The sequence below is a fragment of the Miniopterus schreibersii genome (assembly GCF_964146895.1).
Source record: "Miniopterus schreibersii genome assembly, chromosome: 7".
Classification (NCBI taxonomy): domain Eukaryota; kingdom Metazoa; phylum Chordata; class Mammalia; order Chiroptera; family Miniopteridae; genus Miniopterus; species Miniopterus schreibersii.
This window is the reverse complement of record NC_138108.1, coordinates 11979047-12001521: the sequence shown is the minus strand read 5'-3', so window position 1 is coordinate 12001521 and position 22475 is coordinate 11979047. Positions and strand designations below refer to the sequence as shown.

The 22475-nt window shown below is 35.8% G+C and overlaps 1 protein-coding gene across 2 annotated transcripts in view; it reads right to left on the bottom strand.

Annotated features, from left to right (window-relative positions):
* The window catches only part of USP37 (ubiquitin specific peptidase 37), a 64362-nt gene extending 42019 nt beyond the window's left edge, over positions 1-22343 (bottom strand). For both annotated transcript variants that reach the window (XM_081143429.1, XM_081143430.1), the window contains exons 1-9: positions 22146-22343; positions 17841-17936; positions 16257-16480; positions 11209-11380; positions 9940-10040; positions 6876-7054; positions 6183-6257; positions 2269-2366; positions 1436-1520 (exon numbers count right to left, since the gene is read on the bottom strand). In XM_081143429.1, coding sequence (XP_080999555.1) covers positions 1436-1520; positions 2269-2366; positions 6183-6257; positions 6876-7054; positions 9940-10040; positions 11209-11380; positions 16257-16412 — 866 coding nt within the window. In that variant the 5' untranslated portion in view covers positions 16413-16480; positions 17841-17936; positions 22146-22343. The remainder of the gene's footprint in view (positions 1-1435; positions 1521-2268; positions 2367-6182; positions 6258-6875; positions 7055-9939; positions 10041-11208; positions 11381-16256; positions 16481-17840; positions 17937-22145) is intronic.
* Between the last annotated feature and the right edge of the window lie 132 nt (positions 22344-22475).

Here is a 22475-nt window from a genome sequence, read left to right as displayed (position 1 = left end):
GTTATAAAGCAAATACCTATGTAACAATCATTAATGTCAAAAAACCCCAAATGCCTCTTCCCAAACAACCCTGTTCTTCTACCCTAAAAGTTATCATTAGCTTTCTCAGTTTTATCCCTTTCAATGTAGTCCTAAATACTGTAGTTTGGACAATGCAGGGTATATTTGTTTCCATGATCATGTCTTGACCTCCTTAGTAGTTGCCTCGGTTTGGACCTCTAATTTGCATAGGACTTTGTTAGAGGTTCAGAATTCTTGCCCTTATGAAGAGAACACTAAAGCAGATACCAATCACTGCAATTCCCATTTCTGTGTATTTGCTCTCTGCTCAGGGAGCATCAGGCAAGCAGTACATTTATGGTTTTGCTTTGGTTTACTAGCACAGAGAGCAGTTGTAGATATCCACCCTCACGTAGCTTCATATAAGAAACCAAGTTCTGGTCTGGGTTCATGTTCAGTTCCCAATCTCATGCTAGTTTTGAAGACCCAGGCCTAAATAGTTGACTCCTGTCTATATTTGCCACGTGCCTTATGGAGTCAGCCTTTACTCAATATTAGTTTTGTCACTGATCTGGAAATTTCCCCCCATCTTTGAGTGCAGCTTTGCATTAAAAAAAATTTCCCCCCTCAACCAGTGCTATGTGCAATGAATATGCTCATTTTATTATTTTGAGAAGAAATTTGTATTGTATTAATAAATAATTTGTAAACCAAATTTAGGACTTTTTAAAAAAAACTTAAGATTCCTTTAAGATCCTTCTAATACACAGAAGCCAAGCTTCCTCTCTCTTAAATTCAAATAACTTAGTTACATTGCCGTCATAAAGTGCTTGAGATACCACCCAAGGCCTTATATACCTAAATATACATTATCAAATTCTTTACTTCACCTTAATAATTTTATATAAATAATCAAGATGTTTTTAGCACTTTGAATTTTCAGAAAAGACCAAAATAAGACTTAATAGGTCATTCATTACATACCACATTTATTATATAGCACCATTACCCTCACTTTTTACATTTACCATTTCATTGCTCCTCTGTGCTGCATTCTGCAATCATACTTTCTTGACAAGTGCTTAGCTACTGTCTTATATATCTATTAAATCTCAAAAAATTAATCTATATCTATAGACAGCAATTAAATTTTTGACTAGTCTTTTCCAAATGTTGAACTAAAACATTTGTAGAGTACTTTCTAACTAAAATGTCACGAGTCTATGATTCTCATCAATTTTGTTTCTTAAATTAGGGTATTCACTTAGTTTACTTAAAGATGTAATAAGCTTTAATCATGTTGAAGTTAAGGTACATCTTACAAAAGCTGATGTAGAAGAGAGGAAAAAAGGTATTCATGCATAGCCTATCCCGTCATTCAATATTCTGAAGAGAGCTCTTCAAGTTCTTCACAGGGCATATAACCAATGCATACCTGTCTAGATTAGTGCTGCTGGAAGAGTAGTCTTTGGATCCAGATCTGCTGCCATAAAAAGAGGATGACTGCAAGGGTAAAAGCCCTATAAAATGAACACAGGAACAATTTAATTCCTAAATCAACCACTGAAGTTCAATTAATAATAAAATTATGCATCAGGCCTGTTTATATGTAACTCCCCCTTTTCATCCAAGTTCTATAAATGCTGAAAGACAGAATACTGTGGGAGAGGCTGTGATAGCCAAGAATACTCTCCTGGCACAAGTTAAAAAACTATGTTTCATTTATTCATTTTGAACAGTATTGCTGACTCCTTATCAGGAAAAATCAGAAATTTCTCATTTACATCAGCCCTACTCTTATGTCCTTCCTTCTAACCAATTATTTATTTATTTATTTTTTTGTATCTTTATTGATTTCAGAAAGGAAAGGAGGGGGGGAGAGAGAGATAGAAACATCAATAATGAGAGAGTCATTGATCAGCTGCCTCCTGCACGCCCCCAACTGGGGATCGAGCCCGCAACCTGGGCATGTGCCCTGACTGGGAATCAAACCCCGATCGCCTGGATCCTAGGTCAACGCTCAACCGCTGAGCCACGCCCGGCCGGGCTAAATAGGGAAGATTCTTTGTAAACAGTTCCCTTATAGTCCTAATACTTTAAAAGTATTTTAGCAGAGTACTGGATACAAACTGGTACCCAATAACTAGTACTGAATCATGGAGTATTCCTGAACAACACAGAGGTATGTCCCAGTGCCGGGTTTTATTTATAATCTATATGATATATCATATAGTAAATGAGTATCTTATATAAAGACCAAATACTTACCTGATGTCCTATTCTCTTCCGACTGTTTCAAACTCAGCTGCTTCTCTCTACTGCTGGTTAAATACTTCCTTGAGGGATCTGTCATAGCCTTGTTGTTCCTACAGTCAATAATTTAATTCAATATATATAGGTGTGTAAAGATACAGTTAATTTTAAATAGCTGTCATTAAAAAAATTTACATTTTAAGTGATGAATTCATGGATTTGCTTGGAAGTTAGGCTACAAAGTGTTAAAACCTCAAGAGGTCAGAACTTAAGCAAATGAGAATCATGAAAATAAGCTTTCATTACCAAGTCAAAACCCAACCCAAATCTATAACCCTATTAATTAAGCAAATTATGGAACATTCTATTTTTACAAAAGTCAAACCAGAGACAGCAAGATTATATAGATTTTCTGAGTCAAAAGCAAGAGCAGATGAAATGATTTAGTTACTAAAAGACCAAAATAATCAATTAAGAAGTAAACTATTCAAGCTTGATACTAAATAGGTTTAAAAAGTAAAACAAATAAACAAAAACATTCTTAAAGTCTAGATTTGAAATGCTATTTACTAAATGTCATTATCACTTAAATTCATTGTGATTAAACTATTTTAAGTTCATGAACACAAAGTTAAAATTTCTTTTTAAAAATATATCTTTATTGATTTCAGAGAGAGGAAAGGAGAGGGAGAGAGAAACATCAATGATGAGAGAGTCATTGATCGGCTGCCTCCTGCACGCCCCCGCCTGGGGATAGAGCCTGCAACCCGGGCATGTGCCCTGACCGGGAATCGAACCCCTATTGCCTGGATCCTAGGTCGATGCTCAACTGCTGAGCCACGCCCGGCTGGGCCAAAGTTAAAATTTCTTAAGCCCCATTTCCATTATTCCCAAATACCTAAACCTATATAACTAAAGTGGGTCCATCCAAATAAATGCTCATGCTTTGATTAAAATTTTACTTTAAGAGAACCATTATGAATAAAGCCTGTAGCAGAGAAATTAGATGCTCCACCCAAATTCCCTTTGACCCTATTTTTGTATCCTTTCTTCCACACCAATTTAGGTATGTTTTTGATATAATATTCCATTATTTTGGTTTCAGTAAGGGATCGTCTGAGATCATAGTAATGCTTTATTTCCTGTACTTCACTGTCTTGCTGACCAGATTCCCTTCCTGGTAACTCCTGGGAATACTTCCTTAATAAATCACTTGCACACTAATATCCATTTCAGGGTCTGCTTTCTGGGGAACTTCATCTACAACAGCTGGAACTAGGAAGCACACTCTAAGGACAGGATTCTGGAATTGGATCACTTGTTTGGTAATGGCAACAGAAATCCCATTGCTGATAACATCTGTTATCCAGTGTATCTATATTGAATTAGGATGGGATACAATGAAAGAGAACATGGCTCTTGCAATATCTCTAGATATTTAAGAAATGTGGTAGAATGCACAATGAATCTTGATGGAGTTATAGAAATGTTCTAAAATTAGATTATGGTGATGATCCCAGAACTCAATAAATTTACCAAAAATTATTGAATTGTACATTTAAAGATGAATTTTATGGAATATAAAAATGTACTTCGATAAAGTTGTTTTTAAAATGTCCCAAATTATTCCCTTTCTTATATCTACCACCACCATTCCCAACCCCCTAAGAAATGCAATTGCTTCTAATTCTCAAACTGAGAAAATAAGAGGTAAATGGAAAAGTAGTTTGTGAAAAAACTTTAATATTAATATTAGGGGAAACTGGGTGAGGGGTACACAGGAATATTCCACTTAATCTCTGTAACTTTTCTGTAAATCTAAAACTATTCCAAAATTTAAAAGTTTTATTAAAACGAACAAACAAAAAACCCCCAAATTATTGGTCCAAATTCTTTCTGGACCCTATAAAAGCCTGCTTGTTATACCTTTAAAGAAACTTCTACTAGATTTCTATGGAAACTTCTTTCAGAACAACACCAGGCTACAAGGTGCATGGCCCCAAAGAAGAACAGTTTCCAAAACCTTCAGCTATAGCCTTGAATGGTAACAAAGAAAGCCTACCAAAGGACAAAGCCAGGAGTCATATGAAATACAATGAACAAGGATTTCTGCCAGAGGAAAGAACAGAGGCCGCTACATGGGCTAATCAAGAATTCACTCCCCTGTCTTCACAATATCTGCCAAGCAAGATTTTATTGCTGCTATGGAGCAGTGACTCCTCCAGTTTCCTATTCTTGTCTTTTCTAAATGTAAATTTTTACTGTGAATATCCTGTGCCTGCTCCAGCAATGTACAAGCACACCTCATTTTATTACATTTTGCAGATAGTTTTTTCTTTTTCTTTTACAAATTGAAGGCAAGATCCACTGCCAGCAAAAAGATCATGACCCACTAAAAGCTCAGATAATGGCTAGCATTTTTTTTTTTTTAGCAATAAAGTATTTTTAATTAAGGTACACACATTGTTTTTTTAAAGACATAATGCTATTAACCCACTTTCTAGACAGTGGTGTAAACACATTATGCACTGGGGAACCAAAAAACTCATGTAATTTTATTGCAATATTTCCTTCAGTTCAGTTGTCTGGAACCAAACCTATAATCTCTCTGAGATATGCCTGTATAATGATACGTGTAGGGAACGCAGATTAATATGCCTTTGTTTCTAGGGACCAAAACATAAGGCACATGGTCCAAAAGATCTGATGGAAAGGACTGCACATAACCCAGAGATTCTGGACTTGGAGCTGGACACAAGGACTAAATGAGACTTGGAAGTTGTCTCTATTAGGATGAGGTAAGAGTGTTCTATGTATGGGAAAGTAATAAGCGGGTATTTCTGTGGCTAGAAGGGCAAACTACGACGGCCATTTAGTTGTCCCCAAAATAACCATTGTACTCTTCCACCATTATAAAATTTGGGCTAGGCATATTTACTGGTCTTCCTTATAACTTGATACAACCATATGACTAAGTTCTGGTCAATGTGATAGATATAAAAGTGGTATATACAATTTCCAGTCTAAAGGAAAGCTGTATGCCCTTCCTTTTCTCCTTTCTTCCTTCCCACGAACAGGAATGCAGAAATGAAAGTGAAGACTGAAGCAGCCATCTTGGTTCACAAATGGAAGTTTATTAAGGACAGTGGGCCAACAAGATAAAAGGAGACTGAGTCCATGGTGATTGTAGTTTCAGATACCACGCCAGTCCTATTACCTGCCCAGATTTTTACATGTATTACAGCAGCAGAACCAAGATCCCAATTAATATATAAAGTTTCTTCAGCTTTTCCTTTATGGTGATCTCTTGACCTCGAATACCAGTTAACTATCAACTGATTTTTGTTAAGGTGTTAAATGAGGTATTAACTGATCACTGTGTAAAATAAGTTTTCTCCCCCTAGAAGACAAAAAAAAAAAAAGACCCTCCCATGAAGGAAAAAGAGGATGCGAGCTGGTGACTGTCTTGTTGCAGGTGTATACTTTTTTGTTCAACCAGGAAAATAGCTCTAAAAGATTGATGTTCCATGCCTAGAACCTATGTAGGGTATACATCCTCTTACCCCTAAGCTAACTTTTCACATGAATAAGGTAAAAAAAATTTATAAGTAAAGGGAAGAGGGAAAGAGGGGGTTCACACTGAAAGAGCAGATAGCAAGATACACTTATTTAGAGTTCTTCAGCTCTGTTCTTCTTCTAAGTATTGCAGATTAAAAAAAAAAGCTACAATGGGAGAAGTGCAATGAAATGATCAAAGCAATAGCAACGGTCAAATTCTCTATTGAGCCTAGAATCTATCACCAAAATATTTTAAATTTTGCTCTTCTATCTTCGGAATCCCCATAAATTGAACAATCTTCCCTAGTGGTTGTAATTACCAATACAACAAACACTGATCTAGGGCCTTAAAGGCTCTTAAAGCAACTTACGATGATGAATCATTTTCCTTAGGGTAATCTTCATTCAGCTCTGAGCCAGACAACATTCTTTTCCTCTTTTCAGTTCTATAGAAAACAGAGAAAAAGACCTTATTTTAAAAAGTCAGAACTCATACCATTAGAAAGTATATAAACTGCCCTAGCTGGTTTGGATTAGTGGTTAGAGCAACCGCCTGTGGACTGAAGGGTCTCAGGTTCGATTCTGGCCAAGGCCACATACCTCATTTGCAGGATCGATCCCTGGCCCTGCTTGGGGCGCGGGTGGGAGGCAACCATTTGATGTGACTCTCTCACATTGATGTTTCTCTCTCCCTCTCTCCTTCCCTTCCACTTTTTCTGAAAAGCAATGGAAAAAATATCCTCGGGTGAGGATTTAAAAAAAAAAAAAAGTATAAACCAACACACTCAAGGACAGGTACTGTTACTACTGCTATCTAATTCTCTACACCACATGTAAATTAATATACTGTATATCCGCATACTCAGTATGTGTCACTGACATAAACCACATAAGACGAATACTAATTATCTACCAAAAATGCACTCTATACTTTCTTCTTCTAACACACTTGATTCACTAGACAATCTCCCTCATTCTCAAATTTTTTATCTTTCTAAAAGGCCTAAAAGATATTTATAAACAGGCACAACAAATGACTAAGAAAGAAAAAATGTCTTTCATACCTATTTTCTAATAACCCTGATCTAAGAGGTGTTGATGTAGATGTCAAAGAGGGAATCGTCCGGGTGACAGTTATTCCATTTCCTGCTGTGGTCTTAATGGATCCTCTACCTGGATTACCAAGAACTTTTCGATATGGAGTATCATCTTTAGTTTCCAAGCTTCCTCTTTTTGAAGAGGCCTGTAAGAATAAAGTTAAAGATAGCAAATCTTCAAATTAATTGGCATACTTTCAGACCTGTGATTCTCAAATAGGGAACTTTAAAAAAATACCCACAACTAGAGATCCATTTCCAGAGATTATAACCTAACTGGTCTGGGAACGAGGCCCATTCATCAGTATTTTTTTAAGCACTCTAGGTGATTCTAATGTATGGTCAGTGTCATAAATTGAGCAACACTTTTTTCCCTATTGTACTCTTGGAAATTTCAAAATTCCAAAGCATACCTAGAGGCAGAAGGGAATCTGCTATGAATTACTGATTTTTTTTTAAAAAAGGATTCATATACACAAGACATTGTTCTAGTGACCAGGATGAAAATAAATCTTTAGAGAAAAAATCCAATTACAATTATGATAAATTAAAGTGATGTGTGTGTTATGTGTCGTTGAGTGGTCTCCAACTCCTGGCAACCCTATGAATAAGTGATGTACACAATGTACTGTCCTCAATTATCCTGCTCAGCTTCTGTAGACACATGCTTATGGCTTCTTTTCTGGTATCAATCCATCTTATTTTTTGTCTTCCTCTTTTCCTGCTGCCTTCTGTTTTTCCCAGTATTACTGTCTTAAAGTGACACAGATGTGACAAAAATGAGCAACAATGACATTTGGTTGCCACAAGTTAAATGCCAAGTCACATGTACATCATATGACTTATGAAGGGGTTCCAGTTTGGAAGAATGAAACAAACATATATAATGATGGGGAAAATGAGAGTAATATAGAGATCACTGGCAGAAGCCAAATAAAAAACTCTACTATCCTAAAGACAGCAAGGACATTTAGAGAGAAAACAGCAATTAAAAAATACAGGGTGGGGAAAAAGTGTGCTTACAGATATTTGTATGGAAAATAATACAATAGTTAATAATAATACAAGAATAAACTCTGTGTTTCACATACTCACAACTGTAAACCTTCTCTGCCACACCTTGGGAAAGGGTGCTTTCAACCAGCATTCTGCCAAATTTAAATTTTATAGCTATATTAAGAGCTATGTGATTTCTCAATGAAAAGTTATTTCCAGTAACTTTCTACAGAATTACAATCTTAGGATAGGGAAGAAAAAAAAATCTGAGGTCACCTGCATAAACTATTTAAAAAATTAATTTTCAAATGGGTGATACAGTCTCAAGATTTAAAAATCAAAATATTACTATAAAAACCATATACTGACAAGTCTCATTATCACCCCGATGCTATACATCCATTTTCCCACTTCCCATTCTTCTACTCCTTGTAAGTATTCTTTTATTGTGCCTTTACTCAATATTTTAATTATATTTAAAACATTTTAACTATATTGAAAACAACCCTTAAACATTTAATTCTTTTTGTTATACAAAAGGTAGCATACTATATGCAAACTGTTTTGCGTATTTTCAAGCTTATTTGACCCCTTAGTAAGACATTTTACATTGCACATATATGCAAGTAGAACTGAAACAAAAGTTTCAGAAACCAATACATATCCTTACTACGTATAATACCTTCTCTATTATTTTCTTTCCTTTTCTATTCTATTCTTTCCTTTTTTATTTCATGCTAGTCACAACTCACAAATCAATTTTATAATCCCAGTAATGGAAATAATTATTTGTGAAGTATAAATATTTGCTTCTGCTATACATGATCATGCTTACACATTTAAATATTCCAACGGTTTAAATTTCTACCTATAAGTGGATGAATCTCAAAGTAATTATACTGAGTGAAAAAACCAGACCAAAAAACAAAAAATTACATTAATCCCATTCATATAAACTCTAAAATATGCAAATTAACCTATAGTGACAGAAAGCAAATCTGTTGTAGCTTAGGGATAGGAGCCAGAGAAGGAGAGGGAGGGAAGGACTATAAATGGGGAATGGGAAACACTTAAAGGTTATGGCTATGTTTACCAGGTTGCTTACGATGATTTTATGGGTAGGTATATGTAAGTCAAAAGGTTTTAAACTGAACAATTATGTGCAATTTACTGAATGTCAATTATACCTCAACTAAAATGTAAACAAACAAAAATGAAACCCTATCCTATATATATATACACACACACATATACACACACAAAAATAAAAATGGAATTTTATTAATTGCTTATCCCAGTAAATGAACTAGGTAACCACCTGTCTGCACAGCCAAATAAAATTAATCAGTTTCAATTAAGAGACACAGGACTGCTCAATTGCAATAATGCACAGCAAGTCTCATGGCAGGCTGAATAATATTTATGAAAGAAAAACTATTTAAAAAGCAAAGAGAAGACTCCAACAAAAGAGTCTGGTATCACACTGTGTAATGGCAAAGTTCATAGCATAGAACAGACACAAAGGGATCACAGAAACAGTAGCAGCAAACACTGATTGGGTTGTTCATATATGGTATTTACATGCATTATCTTACAGTAACCCTTAAAACATTAGTCTCAATTTTACAGATTGGTACTAGGGTTCAGGATACTTAAGGAACTTCTCCAATGACCCACAGCTAGTAAGCATCAGCACCAAGTCTCAAGCCCACATAACTCCAAAGCTATGCTTTTAAAAACTATACTTTATTGCAGTTCATAAGACATGAGACATCGAGCAAAGGTTAAATTTACAGTTCAGTAAAACTGTACATAAAAAGGGAAGAATGTGATAAATTTTAGAAAGACTTCCATAAAAAATAGTTGGAGAGACTGAAATAACTAAAATGGTAAATTTCAGGTATGTGAAAATACCCTTGTGACAAAGCCAGAATTATTAGGCATTACAGTCTAAATTCTACTTACTACAATTACCTTACAGAATGTCTATGATTATCATTTTTTTAAAAAACTAAAAAGATTCAAATGAACATACCTGATTATCTGAGTAAGAAAGCTGCCTGTTGGTTTCCTTCTGTGAGGTCCTGCTGCCCAGAATAGCTCCAAAACTACCAGACCCCTGAGAAGTTTTCATGGCTAGTGCAAAAAAAAAAAATTCCCAATCACTTATTTTAATAAGGCGATTTGTCATTATTATTACACAATATTGCAGAAATAGAAGCAGAAATAAATTAAAGTGCTTATTAAGCAATTCATTCTGAACAGAAAGTACATCTGATATAAATAGTAATTAAAGTTTAGAGCTAGAGTCTCAAGTAAAAAATAAAAATTTGGGAACATGTAAAAATTTGAGAACAAAATTTTAAATGCAAAATGAAAATGCCAGAAATTCTCCTATATCAATATTTGGTAATTGATACCATAGAAAAGTGAGTAACTGTGTGTCTATGGCATGAACACTGACATTAGATGCCAATAAAACATGTCAGAACCAGTGACAAATATATTTCTAATAATGTATACTCCAAAACATTCTCTGTAAGTTCAGCAAGTGCAATACATGGCTTCTATTCCAAAGAAACCAATGCTAGTTTAAATAACATGCAAGATATTGTATAAATATGAATTGGTATATACTTAAAAAAATATTTTATGCTTAATTTAGTCAATTCCCAATGATGATCATTTGGAATGCTTTAATTTTCAAAAACTGAAAACAATACTGAATGTCCTTTCACATCTCTTACACTAATGGTAAAATTTCTGTAGGAAAAACTCAGAATAAGAATTGCTTCGGTAAAATAAAGGATGCTCTGGCTAGGACTATGCTGAACAGAACTGGTGAGAAAGGGCATCCTTGGCTTGTTCCTGATCCTAGAAAATCTTTATATTAACTTTTCATTATTGCGATGTTAGTTGTGGGCTCTCACATATGGCTTTTATTATACTGAGGTAGTTTCCTTCTATTCCTAGTTTATCGAGTATTTTTTATCATGAAAGGGGGTTGAATTTTATCAAATGCTTTTTCTGCATTGAGATGATCGCGTGGGCTTTGTACTTCATTCTGTTAATTTGGTATATTACACTGACTGATTTTTTTTCATATCTTAAAAATCATCCTTGCATTACAAAAATAAGTTCCACTTGGTCAAAGTGTGTAATACTTTCAATGTGCTGTTGAATCTGGTCTGCTAATATTTTGTTGAGGATTTTTGCATAAATATTCACCAGGAATATTGGTCTACAGTCTAGTAATATTCTTTTATAACTGCTAATGTCAAACCTTGGGATAATTAGTGCTCACCTGCATTAAGTCTGTTTTGATGGACTGCATCTAGAAACAACCTCATTTCCTCTGCATCCTTACTTGGTACTTTGTCAATAGATAAGAAGCTGTTATCTTGTAGCGTTAACATTAGGCGGCTTTGTTTTGCTCCACTGGGTCGAAGCACCACATTTTTAATGTTATGACTTAGCTGATTAACACAAAAGAAATATGATCTCATTAAAAACATATGATAATGTATATAAAAAGTTGTATAACGAATACTAAACTTTATACTTTACCTGAGGATATTTTTTCCATTGCTTTTTTTTGGGAGGGGGGGAGAAACATTGATGTGAGAGAGACACATCTATTGGTTGCCTCCCGCATGCGTCCCGCTGAGGTGAGTGCTCTTGACTGGAATCGAATCAGGGACCCTTCAGCCTGAGTGCTAATGCTCTAACCACTGAGCCAAACTGGGTAGGGCTAACCTTTATACTTTCTAAGTTACTCTTTCTTACTTTCTCACATTAATTCAGTGTATTTTTTCTTACTTTCTCACATTAATTCAGTGTATTTTTTCCCCGCAACAAAAAATAGTTTCCATTTCATGACACATTTAAATCAAAGATTTCACTTTTAGGAGAGGCCAACACAGTATTTAAATGTATTTTAAATACTAGCAGTTTTGTTTTTATGGTAGGGAATTGCATATTTTCAGGTATAGTTGCAAAGGTATAAAAACTAGCGAGTTAATATTCAGAGTCTAGATGGTTTTACCATCATCAGTTTAGAAAGCAATAGTGAATTAGGGGCTTTCTTTTTCTTTTAAACAAAAGCTTGTAAGATAATTGGCAAATGGAGTAAGTAGCTATAATGTAAAAAGGACATATTAATCCAAATTATAATCCTCAAAAGAATTCCACCACTCAAACACACATGGAAACAAAATTTTACCAGTGTTAAGAACTTCCTTTTTTCTTTTTAACTGTCTAAACAGGCTCATTTAACTTATATTCAATCACAAAAAAACATGAGCACCCTGGAACTATCTTAGCTTACTTCTCCCACTCCCCAGAACTAGTTCAGTAACTTGTCTTATACTCCTCCAGACTCTGGGTATGTGCTCTAAAGTGATAACTTTTCTATTCTCTTGGCTGAAATTTTTCCAAGACTAAATTAATAAATTTTACAGTTTATTATCTAAATAATTCCTGCCAATCAGGCAAACTTGTTCTTTAATGTTCTTCCTCAGCAGGCATATACAAAGGTTGGTAAAGCCGCCTTTTGCTGAAGACATACTCTCTGAACAGCATTAAAAAAGGGAGTAATAGCACCCTGGCCGGTTTGGCTCAGTGGTTAGTGCTGGTCCAGGAACCGAAGAGTCCTGGGTTCGATTCCCATTCAAGGGCACGCACCTCAGTTGCAGATTCCCTGCCCTGGTCCAGGCGCATGCAGGAGGCAACCAAATTGATGTCTCTTTCTCACATCGATGTTTCTCTCTCTCTCTCCCTCTCCTCCTTCCCCTTCCACTCTCTAGAAATAGGTGGAGAAAATGTCCTCAGGTGAGGATATAAAAAACAACAAAAAAACACATAAAGTAATAGCATTTCACTTCTTAATTAGGAAAAATTGACCTCTGTCAATTTTTAGATTAAGAATAAAAAAACAATTTTAACAGACTTAATTTATATTTCAAATATAAGTGATATATAGGTCTTTAATTCATGTCCTTGAATAGAAATTTTATCACAAAACACAATAACTAGTTTCAGATGCTTTAACTCCAAAATATAAAGGAACAGTTTATTATCAAAAGGAAAACATCACATAAAACCATTATTTCAAACAATATACCATTTTTTAAAAATGAAAGTTAAGCCCTGGATGGATAGCTCAGTTGGTTAGAGCACTGTCCAGATACTCCAAGATTGCGGGGTTCGATCTCTAATCAGAACACATACAAGCAACCAGCCAATGAATGCATAAATAAGTGGAACAAATTGATGTTTCTCTAAATATAAAAATGAAAATTAAATATAATGAGAAACATTTGTTCATTAACAAGGTGAGAATAATCTTGAACTTGACCACTTCAATAACTGAAAAAACTATGTAGACTCACAATTTTAGTAACTATCCATATGGTGAGGCCTCCCAACTCTTTCTTTAAGTGCAGAGCTCTCTGCTGGAGTTCCAGTCCTGTATACCTAATGCACACTGGACACCAATATCTGAATGCCTGATACCGCAAACAACTCATCTCTCCCTGTCCCCACACCCCAATCTTCTCCTCTACTCCCTATCACAGAGGACATAAAAGGGACTGCCATCCACTCAAAAATTTGGGAATCTTCCCCAGGTTCTTTTCTCTTTCACTCCCAAATATGAGTTAAGTCTTCTTGAAATCACTTACATCTACCCTTTCCTCTTCTTGCTTCTCCCACTGTCTTTTCCTTTGTTCAGAACTTTCATTCCTAAACTCTCACGATAATCTCCTACATGTCCTTATTCTCCCACTATTTTAAAAAAAATGCTTCTACTGATTTTGGAGGGAGGGAGGGAGGAGGGAGGGAAACATCAATGAGAGAGAAACATCAATCAGCTGCTTCCTGCATGCCCCCTACTGGGGACCAAGCCCACAGCCCGAGCATGTGCCCTGACCAGGAATCAAGAGGCAACGTCTTGGTGCATCAGTTGATGCTCAACCATGGAGCCACACCAGCTGGGCCTTTCACTATTTCTTGAAAGAAAGTCATGTGCTTAGCCCTCAAATAAAACTGAACTCAAATAAAACAAGATTCTTGGCTCCTTAGACTCTAAGCTACCCTTAGTATGACAAATAAAATATTTCAAGATCTGGTTCCTATTTGGCTCTTCAGACTCTATTTCTGCTACGCACTACCTACTGTCCATTTGTTTTAAAATAATTTTCTGGTTCTGAATGTTGATTCACACTTGCACATTTGTCCATGTATAGAAATCACCTCTGTGTTCCCTCTACTGTGTTTGGCAAATTCCTATTTATCCTCTAAATCCTCATAGCATAAACCACTTCCTTCTTTATGACAGTACCTTTGAAATATTTTTCTACAATCAGAAAATTTTACTTTTTAAAAATTTAATTATAGTTGACATACAATATTAGTTTCGTGTGTACAACATAGTGATTAGACATTTATATACCTTACTAAGTAATCACCACAATAAGTCTAGTAACCACCTAGCACCATCCATAGTTATTACAATATTATTGACTATATTCCCTATGCTGCACTTTACATCCTGTGACTATTTTTATAACTGGTAGTTTGTACATCTTAAATCTCTACACCTTTTTTCCCACCCTCCCACCCCCTTCCCATATGGAAACCATCAGTTTGTTCTCTGTATCTGAGTTTGTTTCCGTTTTACTTTCTTTATTCATTTATTTTGGTGTTTACTTTAAGATTCCACACATAAATGAAATCATACAGTGTTTGTCTTTCTCTATTTTCACTATATACCTTGTAGGTCCCATCCATACTGTTGAAAATGGCAAGATTTCACTTTTTAATGGCTGAGTAATATTCCATTGAATACATATATAACACATCTCTTTGAAATATTTTTACAGCTGAGAATGCATTTAAGTTTGAAAGGAAAAGTCTCATTCAGCTCTATATTCTTAGCCCTTAGCATAGTACCCACCGCAGCAATTTGTAGGTGGTTAACAAATGCTGAATGCAAACTGATGTAGAACTGAGATAAAGTAGAATCATGCGCCTAAAGATCTATGTTTGCTTAAGTATTTAAATATTTACTCAGTGCTAATTTGGGCTGAGGACTGAAAAATCAAATCTCTATTTGGAAAAAGTCTTTCACTGAGATGGGTACTTAGTAGATAAATGTATGTGGCAGAAATTACTATTGTCTCTACTATCCATGTCACCATGTCATTCTTCTAATCTATTCAATAATATCTTTACTGCTTACAGCTCTTTTTGAATTTATCTAGTAGGTCTTCCTGTTCTCACCAGTAGGCCCCCATAAAAAAAATATCTTTGATACACAATATCATTAGTAATTTATTTTCATAGTTGAAAAGCAAAGGTAAATGGAAATTTTACCTCAGCTTAGGTTCTCAAGCACAAAGTTTTATAAAGTGCTTTAGAATGAATATACTGTTGTATAATTTAATTAACAAATACAGAATTTTAAAGTACAGAAAAATGTAAGTGAAATATTATGTTCTTAAATTTAACTCATATCAAGATTAGGTGGTCTTGGCTATATAAGATAAACAGTATAGAAGTGAAAACAAAATTATCTATTTTTTGCAGTGATAAAATAATGAGATCCTTTAAAAGTGTGCAATGAGCCCTGGAGTGTGGCTCATTTGGTTGAGTGTCATCTCATGCACCAAACGGTCATTGGTTCAATTCCTAGTCAGGGCACATGCCTGGGTTTTGGGCTCCACCCCCCCGGGTAGGTGGCGTGCAGGTGGCAGCCGATAGATGATGTTTCTTTCTCACATAGATGTTTCTCTCTCTCTCCCTCCCTCTCCATCTCTCTTCCTTTCTCTCACCAATCAATAAAAACAAATATTTTTTAAAAGTCTGCAATTAGAAGAAAATAGCAGTAAGGATGGATGACTTTAAATAATCATCCTTGAATGGTCAATATCACCACTCTGGCAGGATTATTTAGAAAGTAAACATTAAGATAACACAAAGAAGTCCTATTAAAAGCTAACACTAAATAATGAATCTATCATATATGTTAAAGAAAAAAAAATAACTAAAGTTATCCTAATATGGTTTTTAAAATAGCTTAGATAGTATCCAAACTCAGTTCCTTTTATCTTCTTCCAACTAGCTTTCTTTTCAATAATGGTGACTACTTCCCACTGTTTATTACACATTATCTATAATGCTGCTGAGTAATTTATAAAATATGAATATAACAGTACCAGTGTCCCGGAAATAAAAAACAAGAAATATTAATCTAGTAGGAGGGAGGGTTACCATATACTCGGTATGGCACAGAACAGCTATTCACTAAAGGATGTGATGGAAGATCTATTCCAAATCAAAATTTGGTAATACCTGAAATATCCTTGGAATTCCTCCAGTGTTGTAGTGAACTACTAGGCTGATTTTATTCTCTTTTTCCACAATTTCAAAGGAACCTTCTTTCCATTTTGTAATCCCAGTCTGCATACTTCGAATTCTGATAGGACCATGTATCTTCAAAGGAGACATACTTTCTTCAAAAATAAATTGCTTCTAGCCAAATTATAAAGCAAAAATACACCTTCACCTGACAGATTCTAAGAAAGAAAAATAAAATAAAAAGTTACAATTTACTAGTGATTAAAATAAAAATTTGAAAGAGACCATTTAATGAACCATCTTATGTCCTTTTCTTCATTTCTGTAAACCATATTTTATAAAGCATCCTCAAAGACCTTGATTAGCTGGATGGCACAGGTAAGAAAGACAACTAAAACAGTCACTCATGTTGAGTGTCTGAATCTAACCATCATTTAGTTTTTCTGCATGTTCTCTTTGCCATGTGTCTTCCATCTGTGTCTATTAGTGCTTGAATTTTGCATTTTGCACCATTAACAAATCATATTGCTGCCACTAAGGGCATGTCAATTGGTAATATTAAAGATTCCATCCTCAATGTGACCAGCTTCTACATTCCTTAACGAATGCTGAAGTGTCCTGAATTTCAAATATAAGTAAAAAAATATTTCCAGTCAGCCTACTATTTCTTAGAATGGAATTTCTCCCAAAATATCAAATCATATCACCAAGTAGTCTAAGCATATCCACATGTATAGAAGACATTAAATGAATACAAAACTATAAGAAAAATCAAATTAGTTTAACCTCCTGAATTATTTGAGAAAATCATTTATTTTCTAGGGAAAACAAATGAACAATAAAATCTGTCTTCCTAAGAACCAACTATCATTTATGTTTGATATTACCATTCGTGGAAAGACCCTTTACCAATTTTATCCACAACAAATATTCAAATTTCCCAAATGAACTTCTAATAACTTAAAAATGGCTTATAACAATAGAATGTATAAGACTCTTGAAACTAGCTTAACAAATGTCAAGTAAATACAATTTTAGTAATAGCACAGAATGCTATCAAACAGTATGTGTATTATACAATTCTACTTCCACATACCTTCCAGATATCTTTATGATAAGTTGCAGATCAAATCACATCACACACAATGTTGTTGTTTTTTTACAGTATTTTTTTTTTTTAATAATATATCTTTATTGATTTCAGAGAGAGGAAAGGAGGGGGAGAGAGAGATAGAAACATCAATGATGAGACAGTCATTGATCAAGCCTGCAACCGGGCATGTGCCCTGACTGGGAACCGAACCCCGATCGCCAGGATCCCAGATAGATGCTCAACCACTGAGCCATGCCCGGCCAGGCAAACGCTCCTATTTTAAGTACTGCTTTGAAAATATCCTTATCCAGAAGGGCATTCTGTGGTAAAGAAAGCATGCTAAAACATAAAATTGTTACTACAAAATAGAAGAACAGTGTCAATTCTTCCCAGTATGCATACTCTTGGAAATATGTATCTAAAATAATAACACTACTTACTTTTCAGTGACTTTTACTGAAAAACCCTAGTTAATAACAATTCACCTTTATTCTGATGCTCGTGCCAAAGGCAATGAAATCTTCTCGGGGAACTGCTCATATTCTGTAGCTATCCCAGTTCTTCGGAAGCCATCAACTCAGCTAAAGAAAATATAAGTGTGTCTTTTAAAAATAATGCAATTCATAAAACTTAAATTATTGTTAAAAGTGACCATTTATATAACAAAGATTAACCTTTTCATTATTTAAAAACCACAAACATAACCTTACTGAAAAAAATTTAAAAGACAATGCTCCAGATTCTTTCTCTCTTTCCCTCTCTCTCCCTCTCATACACACACACACACACACACACACACACAGAACTTTAGGGATCTGTGTGCAAATTGAAGGACTCCAGGAGGAGCTGCACCTTGATCCATGTGTGTCCTGGTTTATTTATTCCTGCTACATTTTGAAACTAAGAAGGCAGAGCAAAAGAATACATCCTTTGTTAACTTTATAAACATTGTTACACAATGTTTTATGTCTTCAAATACCACTTTCACCATGTGCTGTTACAAATTTTAAAAGGTTGATAAATTTAGCTTTTACTTTTTTCAAAACTAGTTTTACAGGTTTCTTTCTCAAATTTAGCAGCTCTAAAATCTCTCAATGCCTTCTTGAAAGCTATAACAACTTTAAACTCATTTGTTCACTTACTAAAAAATCATTTATTGAGCTACTCCAATTTGATAGCACTGGGGTAGGCATACAAATGTGGAAATTATACAGTCCATGCCCGCAAGAGGTTTCCCTACACTTGTCCTTCCACCATCATTCAGGCAAAAAATCGTAGCATCAGCTTTAACCTCATTCTCATTTATCTGAAACCCAGTTTTTTCGTAATTACTACCCTAATTCAGAAATGCATCCCTTTGCCACCACTCCCATCTAATATTTATTACACAACATTTACTAAGCACAGTGCTAAGCACCACACGTGCATTTATTTTCACATGAATCCTAAAGAACAGATATTAGTATCTTTATTTACAGATGAGGAAACTTAAGAACTTAGATAAAGTAATTTATCCTTGGCTACAGAGTCAGTGAGAGACAAAAGTCAGTCAAATACCACGGAACCTACATTTTAACCACTACCATAATGCATCCTCATCAATGAAAGTGGTTGCAGCAACCATTTTCCAGTCTCCATTCCCTCAGGATTTTTCCATCCAATGAATCCTTTACCCTTTCTAAAAAAACTACTTTTATCTCTTACCAAAGAAAGTACAGTATGCGCTAATTGTCTCCTTAACTTTTTCCCTGAAGGGGGAGAAAGGTAGGAGGACCTGTCCTATCTTTCTTTGTACTCCTGCAAAATAACAGGCACTTTGTAAATGCTAAATGCTTCCCATTGATGTCAATTTCCTCCCAAACATTTTAAAATTATATTGTGTTAAGAATACTTAACATGAGATCTACTTTCTTAACACATTTTCGAGTGTACAATACAGTATTGTTAACTAAAGGTACAATGTTGCACAGCATATCTCTACTGAAACTTTCTCTCAAATGTTTTAACAGCTCATCATTACCTACAAAATAAATCTAAACGCCTCTGTGTTTGGCATTCATATACTTCCTGTTTTATTTTCTACTTCTCAACAAAAATATTTTCTACATACACACAAATTACTAAATTTTAATATTTTCTTCCACATCCACCACCACCAACTTACTTAAAAATATGACATTTTCCTTTATCTGTTTATGAAAACATCATCCTCACTGGTCTCATAGTTTAAACTGTTGTTGATATATATAAAGCACTGTTCTAATTTCTAAGGGCTCTTTCTTAAAAAAATCCATAAAACAAATGCGCAGAAATAAAATTAGTGTCATGGCTGAAACAGAGGAGGTAACTTAGATAAACTTTATCTCCACTTCAAAAAGTCTAAAATCTGAATGATTTTATGACATAAGAATGTAAAATCATCTAAAGCTGGGGGAAACCCTTTGAGTTTTCCCTTTTGTGTCCTCTGATTTGTCTGCAGAGTGAATTTTCAAATGACAAAGAGTATCAGTAAGCTGGTGCTTCCAAAAGACATGATGGTTCTTAAAGCAAGCTCCAGTTCACTTATTCATTTAACAAATTTTTGAGAAAGACAAACAAAATAAATTACTAGCTTATATTCTAGTAGGTGACAGACTTTAAATAGTCACACAAATAAATATGTAATTACAAGTTCTGAAAATTGATATAAAATGCAGGGCATGATGAGAGATTATAGCACCTGATTTAAGACTTGGGAGTTAGAGGTTAGAAAGTATCAAGAGGTTTCTCTGAGGAAGTACCACTTAAGCTGAAAACTGAAGAATAAGTTAAATGAAGGATGGTCATGCTGGAACAATCCAGGCAAACAGAACAAAACGTGCAAAGGCCCCGTGATAGAAAATAATTTGGTGTGACTGAAGAAATTAGCAGTGTGACTGGAGTTTAGAGAGGCAAGGTAAAGATGAAGCTAGTAAAGCAGGAAAGAATCAGGTTTTGCAGAATTTTGTAGACCATTGTAAGGACTTTGAATTTTACCCTAAATGTAATAAACAGTGATAGGAAATCCACTGAAGAGCTTTAAGCAGAGAAATGACATGATACTGCTGAATGGACAAGTGACATGGTTTGCTAGGGTTTCGGGAGGAGAGCAAAAGGAGCAAGAATGAAAGAAAACAGGGCAACCAGATAGGAAAGTATTGAAGTGATTCAGCTTATAACAATTAAAATAACAATTAATGCTTACTGGCTATTTACTGTATGCCATGTGCTTACTATGGTTACCTCATTTAATCCTCATAACAATCCAGTAAGGTGATGTTGCCATTTTACAGATGAGAATACAGGGTACCAGTGACATTAAGTCCAGGTGAATGAGGATTGTGGCTTGAACTAGAAAAGTGATACTGAAGATGTACAGAAATAGATTCAAAACATATATTGGAAATAGAATAAATAGAAGTTGAAAACGGTATGAATACATGGGATGCAGGAGAAGTCAAGTGTCCAGCCTATGTAAATGTATAAATGAATATATCACTTAATGACATGGGATTACTAGAGGAGAAGAACTTGGGCATGGAGGGAAAGATTAAGACTTTGGTTTTTAGACATGTTATACTTGAAATTTCTAAGAAAAAAAATTAAGCTGAGATTTCAAACAGACAGGGGCTATTTAGATCTTTAGCTGAAAACAAAAGTAACAGGCTGGAAATAAAAATTTTTAAGTCATCAATATACAGGTGGAATTTAAATTTAATGTAATGTTTATTACATTAGGGACTGAACCCAAATATTCCATCTTACTCCATTGAACATCTCTTGCTATGATCATCAACTACTTTGATTTCACCAGGCTTCTCAATCCTCATTCAACTTTACCTTTCAGCAGAATCCAACCCTACTGATTCTTTCATCTCTTTTACAAGACTTGTCTTCCTCTATCCAGTTATTAAACGCCAAGAATCCCTCAGGGCTCCATTCTCAGTCTCCTTCCTTTTTAGCACTATACTCTCTTTAAGCAATTTCATCCAGATCCGTAGCTTTGATTACCATCAATGTGGCAGATGACATATATACATTCATCTGTATGCCCAGCCCAGAACTCTCCTTGGAGCTTCTACCCAGTATTTCCAACTGTCTACTTGACATCCTCTCTTAGATATCTCTTCCAGTTAAGATACTTCTCAGATACTGTCACCCCCAAAAAAGGCATTTACAGACCCAACTTTTTTAAAGAATTACCGCAAGACCGTTACAGGCCAACTTTCCAAAACACAGGATTTTGTCACCAACTATTATTTCCTTTCATGGACCACGAACGAAAAGCAAAACAGGTAAACTTGACAACCTGGTCTGATGGCTAGAGTCAGGGAGCAACCAAATGCACGACAAAAATACAATCCATGCCTTTTAGTGAGATGGTTAGGAGAGGAATGAAGGTGAAAAATTGTCAAGAGTGAAAGAGTACCCTGTCCGAGGCCCGATGGATGTGCGGCAGCGGCAACCTAAGTTCCCTTTAGAGATAGCAGGCCTCGTTAAGGGGCGAGTGGCGGACGGCGACAGCCCCCAGCGAAATGGGGCAGGTTCCGGCTGCGGAGGGAGCGAGTGACAGTCAAGACCAGGTCAAAGAAGGAAAGCCTAGGGAAAGACCCAAGTGGAGGTCGGGGGTTCGTCGAGGGGATGGGGGCAGGCTGAGCAGCAGCAGGGCGAAATCCAGAAGACTGAACGCCGAGTGGGCGGACCGCGCGGGGCAGGGGGGAGGGGGCCTGGGGAAAACGGCTCAGTTGAGAAGCTCCCTGGGCCCGTCTTACCTGTGCCTGCGAGTCCGGAGCCCCGACAGGCCTGCCGGAAGCACGGAGTCCGCGCGAAGGAGCAGGAATGGGAGTTAAAGAAGGAAAGGACGCCGGGCACGAAACAGAACTACGGCTCGCTTTCCCGACTCAGGATGAGCGTTTGATGGCGGGAACTGTGACCACACGCACCACGCAACGCACGCACGCACACTCGACGCGACCGGGCGAGGCGCATGCGCGCAAACCTGCAAACCCCGCCCCTCCACGCCCTCGCTCCGCCCCAGCACCCTGTGTTGTCTCGCGAAGGCAGCTCTATCCCATACTGACGGTAGTACGCATGCGCATTTT